The 15,139-nt window shown below is 34.6% G+C and overlaps 1 protein-coding gene across 1 annotated transcript in view; it reads left to right on the top strand.

The window, feature by feature from the left end:
- The first annotated feature begins 5,869 nt into the window (after nucleotides 1–5,869).
- Nucleotides 5,870–15,139, top strand: part of LOC123554176 (cohesin subunit SA-1-like) — a 75,596-nt gene continuing 66,326 nt past the window's right edge. The window contains exons 1-3 of the mRNA XM_053547168.1: nucleotides 5,870–5,952; nucleotides 12,578–12,663; nucleotides 13,320–13,416. Of these exons, the coding sequence (XP_053403143.1) occupies nucleotides 12,584–12,663; nucleotides 13,320–13,416 (177 nt within the window). The 5' untranslated portion in view covers nucleotides 5,870–5,952; nucleotides 12,578–12,583. The remainder of the gene's footprint in view (nucleotides 5,953–12,577; nucleotides 12,664–13,319; nucleotides 13,417–15,139) is intronic.

Here is a 15,139-nt window from a genome sequence, read left to right on the forward strand (position 1 = left end):
GAATAAAATGTATTGTTTTTAATATCAAACTGTAATATATATTATCATAATATTTCAGGCGAAATTTGAGTTGGTTTGAAGTTTTTAATTGAGAGTGTTCAGTTATTGCATTTCGCATTTCGAAATTTCACCCAAAATTTTGCGTAAGGACGCCTATATTTCAGAAACTGCCAGATAGTTTTTTGAATAAATTTGAGCAAGCGTGCAAAATTTCAATCGCTATCGATTCCATAAAAGAAAAATGGGGGTCACCGTTTTAGATTTCGCTCTATTTACCGTGGCTCTACCCCTACCCCCAGTAAAAAATAACAACGTTTTTATACTTATTTCGTAAATTTTCATAAATTTTAATTCCGTTTCTGTTTCTGTTGCTGGATATAATGCTATTAAATTCCAGTAATGATAAAAAGAAGATATGATTAAATGAAATTATTGAAATAAATGAATGATTTCAGGAAATTGCTCTCCTATACATGACACAGAAACACAAAGAGTCCTTTTTATTGAAACACGTATCGGTAAAGTAAAGTGCATTTTAGCCGAAAGTTGTATTCACCTAGAATACGCTTAATTTTAGTTGTAGTTGCAGCTTCAATTCTTAAGCAAACTTTGTTTAATAAAATTAAAAATATTTGTCAAAACGCTAAAACTTTAGCAGAAAAGTGAAGCACATCAAATGTTGAAGTTCTAAGCAAAATGTTTGTAGTCAATCTTAAAGAGATTCTATTACTGGATATTTTGGTGTTCATCTAAGACTTCGTTTTAAATTTATGTTCACGCAGGTATGCTTCATGCCAGTACTGGATATTTCCATGTCAGTGTATTTTTATCTTACTTTGGTATTCTGTCGAACGCATGACAGGGACAAAAGGAACCGTTCTAGAAAATAATACTGCACGTGACTTGTGTGCACAAAACCGTTATCTGGAGAGGAAACAGGTAAAAGTTCGAACTTCCCCGCCGGAAGTTCAGTTGGCCGGTTCGTGTGAGGTAAACAAGATGAAATGGTTTATAAGAAAATGCAGAAGACGGTGCGGTCTTAATAAAAATGCAGTTATTTCGATAAATTAGTGCAGTTTTTACATATGTTCTAGTAAAACAATAGATTATCGGGACTAATAGTGCAGTTTTGAAATATAAAGACTGATCCTTTGTTCTTACACATTCTTTTTTATAGTTTAGTTGCTTTGTCATTCATGCTACTACAGTGACTATTCAATATCTGTCACTTAAACGTCAAAACATAAATGAGCCGCGCCATGAGAAAACCAACATAGTGGCTTTGCGACCAGCATGCGCATCCGCGCAGTCTGGGCAGGATCCATGCTGTTCGCTTTCAAAGCCTATTGCAATTAGAGAAACTGTTAGCGAACAGCATGAACCATGACCAGAATGCGTGGATGCGCAGGCTGGTCTGTGCCCATGCTGGTCGCAAACGCACTTGCTTGGTTTTCTCATGGCCTGGCTCAAATGTTAAGATCGTCATCTAGATTGACAACGATGAAAGTTTGCGTCTGATATCAGGAGACGTAGGTTCAAACCATACAAATACCACAATTTTAAATGTTTCATTTTAAAGGCATTAAAAGCATGCGCACGGTAGATAGTTTAATTAAGCAAATGTGGCCAGAAAATAAAATGGAGACTTTGTAAAACATGACTGTAGTATAAAATTAAATTATAAAATAGGGTAATATATTAAGCCGTGCTCACGTTTTGTGAGCATTTTATTCAATTTACTGCTTAATTTCCAGTAGACGTTTATAATTTTTGTCGGGATATATAGCACATGTACGAACCTGCGTCTTCTGATATCAGGCGGAAACTATCCTCGGTGTTGTTTGTAACATTTGTTTACCGGGATATATAAACAAAACAGGTATTTTGTTAAAGTACTCAACATTAATCAGAAGATTTGCAGTGTGAACGTCTTGGAGGTACATGTGATTCTTAACACCTTAAATAAACTTATGGGACAAATCCCTTTCCCTCCTCATTAGAGTACTGTATGCGTAATCTAAATTTCTGTAAACTGTTTCTATGTAAAGATGGAATCATTAACTGCGCACTCTTTGAAATACTATATAGAGTGCACAGGCACTTAGGCAAAAGCGTCTGTAATAACAGAACATGTCTGTTTATCATGTATAGAACATTTTCTAGAAAACATTCATCTGTTTGAAAAATTTATTAAACAAAAAACGTCTTCATTTTATCATTTTTATGATATCATTTCATAATATCCAACAGCAGAAACTAATATTATTTCATTACATCCACCAACAGAAGAAGAAACTGAATTTGTATTAATGGAAATTTACGAAATAAGTATGAAAACGTTGTTATTTTTACTGGGGGTAGGGGAAGCGCAACGGTAAATAGAGCGAAATCTAAATCGGTGACCCCCATTTTTCTTTTAAGAAATCGATAGCGATTGAAATTTTGTACTTCTGTTGAAATTTATTCAAAAAACTATCTCACAGTTTTTAAGATATAGGCGTTTTTACGCGAAATTTTGGGTGAAACTCAAGGTCAGTTTTACGTATTTTGCAGAAGTCTTCGCAATTATCCGAACACACATAACAAGGATATTTTGCCATTATAGATATTTGGATAATTCAATGAATACTAAAGAAGGCACACTATAAAGGATATATATCTAGCATGTAGTTTCCAGAAATGGAAGAGGGATTATAATTGAGATTTAAAGTATATATATACCAAGGAGTTATGACAAGTGGAACGAGCTCGAGATAATTGATAATACCTCATGCAGTCGCACGCTGTTTTTCCTTCGAAATCCTTTTAGATCAATCTTTGCAGACATCTAATTATCGCCATTTAACATGTGATTGATACATCATGTGTGGTAACGGCTCTTGTTTTAAAGAAATGTATAGATCTGATAACTTGTGAAGGGTGGCATGTGCGCACGTAACTCTGTTTGAAACCAGTTTTACATTCGTATACGCATTGCGGGGGTTCTTCTGTTGAATTTTTCTTCTTTTAATCAATATATCTTCTTCCACTTTTCAGTGACTGACAAAACAACTATCTATGTATACACGCAGAAAATAATGAGCAATGTCATTATAACATTTAAAATAAAACGATTCCCCATTGAACACAATTTATCAAAAGACGGAATACAAGTATCATGTCAGGGAATATATATCACTTCATATGTACAAGTCTATATAAGTACCGCGCAGTATTATGGCGTTTTTATTTATTTTGCATTTAATTTATATACTTTGTGTAAGTTTGTTTTTCTCTGGTTTCTAATTTATTCACGAAAGCCGCAAAAACATTAGATCATGTTAAAGATGAAGCGTATTTAAATATGATTACGTATTAACGGTGACATATATACTTTGCGTATTGACTTAAATGTCTGCTATTGTTTTGTGAAGAATTGTAGACATTCATAATATATCACAACATTTTATGGCACACATTTAGGCGGGAAACAGAACTGACGAAATATTTCTTCACATTCTTTTTTCCACTCAGAAGAAAGTTATCCAAGTTGAAAAATAATTGTAAAAATATCACTCGAATGAGCGAATAAGAAGTACAAAAACTATGACATTTTGTATTATTTGCGAGGATACCGAATAAATAGTGTTTATTGGAGCCACATAATTGGGACGTGTGCCCGTGCTCAGTTGACACAGTTGGAAACAATTAGCGCAATTCGAACAGCGGAGTTTAATCTGGTTAGTTCAGTTATTATCGGATGTTCTGATTAATTATGTTATATCATTGTCTTAAAGGGATAAATAACACCAATTTATCACTGATTATCAGATTAACAGATTTTTTTTTTTGGCAAAAACTAACAAAAAATCCACTTATAGCAAAACAAGCGCGGCATTTGTTTATCTTTTACTTTATTTACATGGTTGCTGTTTTTTTTGTTTTTGTTTTTTTTTTTCATATCGTTAAGCTATATACACAGAAAAATGATAAAATTATTTAATGTCTTCAAAGCGCACCATGAAAGAATCTTTTCCCCCTATTTTCACATATGATGTTTAATAGCACAAAAAGATCGGTGTTTGTTTATTATTCCATTTATTTAAATGTTGTTGTTTTTTCTTCTTGAACACAGTAACTGACTCATATATACGATAACTGACCATGACATATCAAAGTTTAAGTTATTAAATGTTTTCAATGCGTGTCATTAAAGAATTTTTTTCGCTATTGAAGATAATAGGAAAAAGGGCAGCATTTCGTCACCTCAACGATTAAAGTAGATAACTGCATTGACTTAAAGAAAGACTTTTTGCGCTAAGGTGATGATTTACTGACAAGGTTATTTCTTTCATATTGTAAATAATGCTCGTATACGATATTTGAGCTATATATATATATATATATATATATATATATATATATAACTGATAATGTATCATTGATACAACTTGGGTGAATTATTTCATATAAATAGCTTATAAAAATGCTTTAATGAATTGACGATTAAGAAATATTACATCTCGGTCTTCGGTCTATTCCGCGCACACGCGAATATGAGATACTGACTGCTGGAGTGAAATCATTTAGATATCTGAGTGTTTTAATTCAATCCAAAATTTGCCTTAAATATTATGATAATACATATTACAGTGTGATGATAAATAATAATTCATTTTATTCATAGATGATATTTTTACATCTTATATTCGGTCTTTACCGCACATACACGAATATGACATTGATCAATACAGCTGAGTGAATGATTTGAAATAATACATTATTAGTGCTTCAAATCAACCCAAATTTCGCCTGATATATAATGATGATATATATTACAGTTTGGTTTAAAAAAAATAATTCATAAATACATCTCATAATCGGTCTTTGTTGCGCATACATGAATATGAGATTCTCACTGCTGGAGTGAATTATTTCAATTAAGTACCTTATCCGTTCTTCAACTGAACCCAAATTTCGCCTGAAATATTAATATAATATATATTACAGTTTAATATGAAAAACAATACATTTAATTCATAGATTTCAAAAGTACATCTCATATTCGGTCTTAACCACGCATACACGAATATGACATTGAATCAGCTTGAATGAATTATTTCAAATAAATACATTGTTACTGCGCCAGATCAACCCGAATTTCGCCAGAAATATAATGATAATATATATTACAGTCTGGTATAAAAAATATTTTAATTTATAAATACAAAGAATACATCTCAAATTCGGTCTTTGCTGCGCATACACGAATATGAGATTCTCACTGCTGGAGTGAATTATTTCAATTAAGTACCTTATCTGTTCTTCGAATGAACCCAAATTTCGCCTGAAATATCATGATAATATATATTACAGTTTAATATGAAAAACAATACATTTAATTCATAGATTTCAAAAGTACATCTCATATTCGGTCTTAACCACGCATAAACGAATATGACATTGATACAGCTTGAATGAATTATTTCATATTAATACATTTTACTGCTTCAAATCAACCCAAATTTCGCTTGAACTATAATGATAATATACATAAAAGTTTTGTATAAAAAATAATTCATTTAGATCAAAATAAAAATATTTATATCTTATATTCGGTCATTATCCGCATACACGAATATGAGATTCTTAGCGCTCGGGTGAATTATTGTAATTAAATACCTAAAAAATGCTTCAAATCCATCCAAATTTCGCCTGAAATATCTTATTAATATGTTTTATTGTTTGATATTAACAAAAAATAATTAAGTTCACAAATAAAAAAAATATATCTCATATTCGGTATTTAATCTCATATTCGCGAATATGACTCATATTCGGTAATAAGTCATACCGATGTCAATGACGATATGAGGAGGCATAGCAGTGTGCTACTTAGACAAATCCGATCACGTGATATAAACTTCCGGTTTTGGAAAAAATAAATTATTCCCGCCAAGTTGTAGAATTTTGGTAAATTTTAACGAATATTCATCTTTATTCACATATTTTTCAAGGAAATATACCTTTAAGAAGTGCACAGCATTGTAACGCATTGTTATTTATTACATTTTCATATTGGATCGTGCAAACTTTATAGCTGAAATGCAACACACAATGAAATCTGTAGTATACTCAACATCACTAATCTCGCGTCATCACTAATTCCGCGGTATTTGAGTTGTGCCACCTACGTGGTGTTTACCGGGGAAGTTCGTGACCTATTTTACTCATGCTAGCGAAAAATGTTTCTACCTGCAGTTACATTGCTAAATGTCTGTCAAGATTTATTAAAATCGTATTTTTCACATATTTATTGCAAAAATCCATGAATTAAGCAAATATTTGCAATGTTTATAAGTTTGTCTACCAGCTGATCGGCATTTGTCCTCATTAATTATGCAAATTAAGACCCGCCTATAGGTTAGAGGACACAAAATTTAACGTAACATCCCCCAGCTACAGAAAGATTAGTTCAATAACATTAAACTTGCACAGGGCGCCTTTTAATATTTGGACGTTCAACATGTCCCTGTGTCAAGTTTAATCGAATGTCAGCCATTTGCATAGCACAGATTACGACTTTATTTTACTGAAGTGTAATGTAGGAAAACTCTTAAACACGTGAAACATTGGTTTACCGTAACTAAAACTGCACCACCAATCACTTCCCCGACGCATTTCACAGAAACTAATAGTTATAAGATATTGTCACCAGTTATAATATGTATGAACATTATGAAAGGAATGAAGTAAGATAAACCTTGTCTTACCTGTTAATTTACCATTTTAGTTTACTTCAATGCGCTGATCTTTGTTCTTCGGCAACAGTAGTATCTGCCATTTGTTAAGGTATTTCTGAATAATAACACTGTGTCGCTTTCAGCAACGGTCGGTTAATAGATATTTATTTATTTGGGTTTTTTACGGTGCACCAACACAGTATAGGTTATATGGTGCCAAACAGGACTACAAATTTTGGTTCCACATCTCATTTACATCGAAATAAAAACATGAGGTATGGAATCAAAATTTGCATACCTGCTGGAATCACAGAGTTACTGCAAAACCAAGTGTTAAGGCCCTATTAGTCACCTCTTACGATGCAAGGGTAAGGGAGTGGTTCCAATTCTTTTCATACACAGTCCCAGAACCACATTTAGTTATGACAGAATGAAGTTCTCTGAAAATGTATCAATATTCAGTTCTACATATCTACCTTAGATAAATCATATAATTTTTACATTTTCATAAGCTGTTTCATATCATTCTTATATTTCATCATCTCAGTTTACTTAAATGGATAATATGCTTATTGCCATAAACCGCTATAAGAGTGTACCCGGCAATAGTTCGCAGAGCCCAGCTATAACAAAATCCTGGGGATAACCCTGGGCCAATTTTAATGGTCGAGGCTATCTACATGACAGTTATGCTTAAAATATTCTTTATCTGCACGACCGTTGTATTAGTTAATTTCATTATTAGTGCAACAGTAGTGTTGATTAACTTTTGGTGTATTTTAGTGAGAAAAACATCTACCCAGTGTAGGACTCGAAGCTACGTCCGCCTGCTAACAAGTCACCTGTGCTGTACCAAATGAGTAACAAGGCCCCTGGTTAATCCGAAACTTTGAATCACTTTACTCCTCTAATTTTGAAGGGTTCAACCTTATTATGGAATCATAGAGCGAGGCATAAATCTGTTTGGATTTGATTCAAACTTTAAATAATTGTTCAGCATCATCACCCACATCATATGACACAAGGTGCATAACTCTGGCACAAATTTTTCAGGAATTATTCCCCCGTTTTACTTAGAATTTCAGGTTAAAGTTTTGATGCACTTTCACTCTATCTCTGTTATTACTGAATGGGTTTGATTCTTACTTGAAATAGTTGTTCAACATCATCACCCACATCATATGACACAAGGTGCATAACTCTGGCACAAATTTTTCATGAATTATTCCCCCTTTTTACTTAGAATTTCAGGTGCAAGTTTTGATGCACTTTCACTATGTCTCTGTTATTACTGAATGGGTTTGATTCAGACTTAAAATAATTGTTCAGCATAATCACCCACAGCATATGACACAAGGTGCATAACTCTGGCATCAATTTTTTATGAATTATGCCATCTTTTAATTTTACTTAGAATTTAAGGTTAATTTTGATGCATTTTCACTATATCTCAGTTAGGCCACACCAAATTGATAAGTTGTTCATCGGATTTTTTTCTGAAAAATTTGAGGCGGCGAGCGAAAAAATAATTTAAATATTTTTTTTGGTTTTTGAGAAAATCAGGAGCGAGCGAAGAGCGAAGAAATATATTTGTCTTCATTTGGCTCTCGACTGACTAATAAAAACTTTAAAATAGAATGTATAGCCCTTTTAAATTAAAAAGTAAGTCCCCAGAGATTGGGAAAATCTAACCCGCAGACGCACAACAAAGCGAACTCGTGAAAAAAGGTAATAACATTGTCATACAGTACACTGTAATCAAATATCGAATCGAATATTTACTGCTATGAAAATGTAGCATTCTTAGCTGACTTTACAAAGTTTTTGATACATCAAATATCTATGTGAGTGTTGCTAGATCTATTAAAGCTTCTGATTTGAAACTTAGAACAGTTATTTACTGTCAAAGTCTACACCAGGAGAAACAATACTCTTACTTAAGTCTGAATCTAGACAGAGTTATGCCCCTTTTTAACATAGAATATTTTTAGCTCACCTGTCACAAAGTGACAAGGTGAGCTTTTGTGATCGCGCAGTGTCCGTCGTCCGTCGTCCGTCCGTGCGTCCGTGCGTCCGTAAACTTTTTGCTTGTGACCACTCTAGAGGTCACATTTTTCATGGGATCTTTATGAAAATTGGTCAGAATGTTCATCTTGATGATATCTAGGTCAAGTTCGAAACTGGGTCACGTGCGGTCAAAAACTAGGTCAGTAGGTCTAAAAATAGAAAAACCTTGTGACCACTCTAGAGGTCACATTTTTCATGTGATCTTCATGAAAATTGGTCAGAATGTTCATCTTGATGATATCTAGGTCAAGTTCGAAACTGGGTCACGTGAAGTCAAAAACTAGGTCAGTAGGTCTAAAAATAGAAAAACCTTGTGACCACTCTAGAGGTCACATTTTTCATGGGATCTTCATGAAAGTTGGTCAGAATGTTCATCTTGATGATATCTAGGTCAAGTTCGAAACTGGGTCACGTGCAGTCAAAAACTAGGTCAGTAGGTCTAAAAATAGAAAAACCTTGTGACCACTCTAGAGGTCACATTTTTCATGGGATCTTCATGAAAGTTGGTCAGAATGTTCATCTTGATAATATCTAGGTCAAGTTCGAAACTGGGTCACGTGCGTTCAAAAACTAGGTCAGTAGGTCTAAAAATAGAAAAACCTTGTGACCACTCTAGAGGTCACATTTTTCATGGGATCTTCATGAAAGTTGGTCAGATTGTTCATCTTGATGATATCTAGGTCAGGTTCGAAACTGGGTCACGTGTGGTCAAAAACTAGGTCAGTAGGTCTAAAAATAGAAAAACCTTGTGACCACTCTAGAGGTCACATTTTTCATGGGATCTTCATGAAAGTTGGTCAGAATGTTCATCTTGATGATATCTAGGTCAAGTTCGAAACTGGGTCACGTGGAGTCAAAAACTAGGTCAGTAGGTCTAAAATAGAAAAACCTTGTGACCACTCTAGAGGTCACATTTTCATGGGATCTTTATGAAAGTTGGTCAGAATGTTCATCTTGATGATATCTAGGTCAAATTCGAAACTGGGTCACGTGCCTTCAGAAACTAGGTCAGTAGGTCTAAAAATACAAAAACCTTGTGACCACTCTAGAGGTCACATTTTTCATGGGATCTTCATGAAAGTTGGTCAGAATGTTCATCTTGATGATTTCTAGGTCAAGTTCGAAACTGGGTCACGTGCGGTCAAAAACTAGGTCAGTAGGTCTAAAAATAGAAAAACCTTGTGACCACTCTAGAGGTCACATTTTTCATGGGATCTTTATGAAAGTTGGTCAGAATGTTCATCTTGATGATATCTAGGTCAAGTTCGAAACTGGGTGACGTGCGGTCAAAAAACTAGGTCAGTAGGTCTAAAAATAGAAAAACCTTGTGACCACTCTAGAGGTCACATTTTTCATGGGATCTTCATGAAAAATGGTCAGAATGTTCATCTTGAATATATCTAGGTCAAGTGCGAAACTGGGTTACGTGCCTTCAAAAACTAGGTCAGTAGGTCTAAAAATAGAAAAACCTTGTGACCACTCTAGAGGTCACATTTTTCTTGGGATCTTCATGAAAGTTGGTCAGAATGTTCATCTTGATGATTTCTAGGTCAAGTTCGAAACTGGGTCACGTGCGGTCAAAAACTAGGTCAGTAGGTCTAAAAATAGAAAAACCTTGTGACCACTCTAGAGGTCACATTTTTCATGGGATCTTTATGAAAGTTGGTCAGAATGTTCATCTTGATGATATCTAGGTCAAGTTCGAAACTGGGTCACGTGCCTTCAAAAACTAGGTCAGTAGGTCTAAAAATAGAAAAACCTTGTGACCACTCTAGAGGTCACATTTTTCATGGGATCTTCATGAAAGTTGGTCAAAAACGATGTCATACTCAAAACTGGGTCATGTGGGAAGAGGTGAGCGATTCAGGACCATCATGGTCCTCTTGTTAATTAAGTTTTATATAATGACCAATAGCTCTGTACTTTAATAGCTTCTGACTATTATGCCCCTTTTACTGGCAAAGCTCTGATTTAGAAAAGTCGAGCATGATGTCTTATGTACAGCTCTTTTTTTCTAACTTTAAACTTTCATAACATATTGAATTTGTTGAAACAAAGTCTCAATTAAAGTCTGAAATGGAGATTAACGTGCATTAACATTAGTCTACTAAATGATTGGAAAATTTGAAAATCAAAACTGTCCTGAAAACAACTCGTAATGTAAATTCCTTACTCCACCAACTTTTGTATGCTAATGCTGATGATTTGGACAGGAAAAAACAGCAAAAACAGATAAGTGACATGCATCAATAAGTATTTACCCTTACCAAAATAATGTAGATTGATGTTATCAAACAAATTAGTATGTTTTTTCTTATCCAGTTTTCAATGAAATAAATCGATATTTGTTAAACATTTGAAGAAAATGGCGTAACTGCATAAAGGGGAAATAACTTTAATGCAACTAAATATAAGTATTATGATTTATTATAGACGATGTGTGCGTAGTATGTATTTATTGTGATTAAAATCCATTTGAGAACAATCTGGGACTGGAAGTATAAGCATTTATACAGTTTTACGTCCGTAAAAAGTAGCGCACCAAAAATTTTTGATTGATTTTTTTCAGTGGGGCGAGCGCAAGCCAAAAACAGAAAAAAAAAATTTTTTTTGTGTTTCTGAAAATATATGAGCGGCAAATCCGATGAACAACTTTTTAATTTGGTGAGGCCTTATTACGAAATGCATTTGATTCAAACTTGAAGTAGTTGTTCCACATCATCACCCTGATCATATGTCACAAGGTGCATAACTCTTGCACCAATATTTTATGAATTATGCCCCTTTTTGCTAAGAATTATACTTATATAGTGTTTTGATACACTTTATCTTTACCTCTCTTATTACTTAGTATTTTTTGACACAGACTGAAGCTATTGTGCAATATCTTCATCCACCATTGGAGTCATTAAACACTCCAGTGACAGCTCCAGTTTCCTCAGATGTGCCCATTTTTACTATCCAGCATCGAAATAGACGAGCGTGCTGTCTCCTGTGACAGCTCTTGTTTACCTAGTGGCCGCGAAGGACCACCAACATTTGAAATTTAGTGGTCCCCACAAAATTCAGCTAGTCCCCGCACTCCTTACAAATTTAGTGACAAAAAAGTGCCTAATTAGCGGTTTCGTTGTTTATGAATTCGAAGGCGGAAGTTTCAGAGTAGAGGGGAGAGTCTGAGGTTTCCTATTAAGAGCTTTATTTGCTACAGAATTAGCATGGGCTTCAGACCACTTTTGAGGAAGTCCTAGCCCCTCGTTTTTAAGAAATGAAGTTTTCAAAAATGTGTCTTTTATGATACTATGTTTTAAGAAGGAAATCACTTCACAGGAAATTTCAACACTTCCTGCTCTCATAACCTCAATAAAAGAAAAAATATTGACTGTCCACGAACTTCAGAAAAAGTTTAAGTATTGAAAATTGTGTTCTAAAATTGTGCAGGTCTACTGTAGCCACTGCCTTTTCTAAATGTAAAGTTTAGGAGTAGACTTTTCCAATTCCCCCAAAATGTGTAAACTGTAAAAGATCTATAAATTTAATTAATTAAAAGCCAGTCACACATGATATTTTAAGTTTAATATTATTTAAGTTAATTGTTGGCCAGTCGAATAATGCCTGTTCTACAGTGAAAAGTAATTCTGCCAAAATAATAAGCAGCAAAACAGTGCTACAGTAGTACAGAGTCACAAGTTGAATAGCTTTATAGGTCTCCTTCTGACGTTAGGAACCTACATTCATTGTGGATGCTAAAAAAATTTCTTCCCATAATTTAATTTTAAAAACTTTTTCAGCGACAGATGATGCCTGGGGTAAGACCCAGAAGAGCTGTTCAGGATGCAGTACAGAGTATGGCAGAGCCTGGGTCTGAAATGTCTGTGTAAGTTTATTCATTTTCTTTTCTGTTTATTGCCTTGAAAATGATGTTACACATAAATGGTAAACCAAATTCACTACCTTTGAACGCCAGTGAAAAAAAGATTTATAAACGACACATAAAAAAAATGTCTATAAAGATAAGATTACGTTACTTTTGAAACAGATGGGAGGAACAAATAAAACCTGTCCAGTCTTCTGGAGGTTCTTTAAAGCATTTGCCTTGACATGAACCTGCAACTCTGTACTGGACTGGGGGCCTCCGTGGCCGAGTGGTTAAGGTCGCTGACTTCAAATCACTTGCCCCTCATCGATGAGTTTTCGAGCCTCACTCAGGGCGTTGCATTCTTCATGTGAGGAAGCCATCCAGCTGGCTTACGGAAGGTCGGTGGTTCTACCTAGGTGCCCGCTCGTGATGAAATAATGCACGGAGGAGCACCTGGGGTCTACCTCCACCATTAAAGCTGGAAAGTCGCCATATGACCTATGGTGTCTGTGCGACGTTAAATCCAACAGTTCTGTACTGGACTGGTGTACAGACTTGCAGTGTAACACACCAGTAAACAGTTGGTGTTTTTTAGTCTCAGATTGTTAAACTGATTGATGATACAACAGGTTGGTATTGAAGTTGTTCTAAATTTTATTGCATTTTTTTTTCAGTGATCATGAACATGAAAATGACAGTGATGAAGAGATGTCCATGGCACGTCCTATTACTGCAGGACGTGGTAGGAAGAGGAAAACCGATGGGACCACTGTAAGAATAGCACCAATTTTGAATTGTTCTGTCTGCCATACTAAAAGAACCCTTTTTAGCTCGACTATACGAAGTATAAGGAGAGCTATCCTACTCGCCCCGGCTTCGGCGTCTTTCCGCGTCCCCACCTTGGTTAAAGTTTTTTTACACTTTCTCTTTTTTCAACTTATCTCTGTAATTACTTGATGGATTTGATTCAAACTTGAAATACTTATTCCTCATCATCATCCACATCATCTGACATAAGGGCCATCAGGCCTCGACCTTAACTTTTTTCAGCAGTTGCCAGCAGGTCCACCAACTGCTAAAATCTAGTAGACCTGCTCAGACTTTAGTGGACCTCCAATTCTATCACATAAATTGTGATGTTGTAGACGTCATAACTTCATATGACGCAAAGCAACAGGACTTATTTCTAAAATAATTAAAAATGGAAGACTGTAGCAATCTGTTATCCCGAAAAATAATTATTTTGAAAAGTGTCCCAAAATATGGACACAATAATCATCATCCTCCCGACCCGTGTTGAAAGTGAAAAAAGAAAACATCAACAATTAATTATCGGTAATTATTCTGATGATAAACTAAGTAATTGGCCTTGTTTTCATCTTCAATTAACACCCTCTCAAAGAGCTACAAGAAGTGTGTCGGTTATTAGTGGCATCTGAAGCGGAGATCAAAGCGGTATAGTTTCCCCGAGATTGTCATGGCATTACGTCATGTTTTCGCGCCATGTGACACATCACTGTCTGATTGTACTTCTCGATTCCTTTAATTGTTGAGAAGAAATCAGTAAAAAAGTTTTTTCTTTGATTTTTTAAAAGCGAATGTGCAATATCCCGAATAAACTGACATGTAAATGTGTCAAACCGTGAACGATGATAGTGGATGCCCTACCTCTGTGACCTATTTGCCCTCAAGAAATTTACATTATTGTTTGAGAAGAATATCTAACAAAGTGTTGTGTCAAAAAATACATGTACAAAGAATCATTTAAAACTTATTAAAAACCGCAACGACATCATACTGCTTTATTTTAAAACCACATTTCTATTTACGTTCATTAGGTCACGTAACCTATTCTGCCGCGCTAACAGAAATCTGTTTGCCAAAAATCGTTTTACTCCATGTATTTAAATTGCTGCCGCTTTTTCATTATTTAAGATTTTTTAATTGTGTTTTTTTGTACTTTCTGGTCAAAAGTCTGAATTTTATTACCATAGTATGTACCATTTATTTACTTTAAGAAAGAAATAAATAATCAAGATCGCGCTGTTTGAAATTTTACAAAACATTATATGAAAATTTGATCGTTTTTAAAGAATTTTGCCTACATTCCTGTCGATATCTTATTAAAATTGTTATAGAATTCAAACTGTATTAGTTCTCAAGCGGTGTTGAAAATTTAAAGCGATTATATTAAAAAATGAATGCACTACGCGCGTTTTTTGTGTCAAAAGTAACCGTGATGTAAATTAGACAACGATAGGGCGCACGTGCTTGTGGAATGGAAAATTACCAGCATGACGTTTTGATATTTTTACGATTCGCGGGTAAATTCCAGTCAATCCAGGTAATTTTGCCTGATGTAATTTCTCAATTTGGTAAATACCACTTAAAAACCACTCGCCCGATCGGTGGAGTAGTCCATTCGTGCTCTCCTGACTTTAACTCGCCAATGCTTATAACGGTAGAATGCCGTCAAAATCACTTTTCGTTTTGT

The sequence above is a fragment of the Mercenaria mercenaria genome, chromosome 7 (genome assembly GCF_021730395.1).
Source record: "Mercenaria mercenaria strain notata chromosome 7, MADL_Memer_1, whole genome shotgun sequence".
Lineage (NCBI taxonomy): Eukaryota > Metazoa > Mollusca > Bivalvia > Venerida > Veneridae > Mercenaria > Mercenaria mercenaria.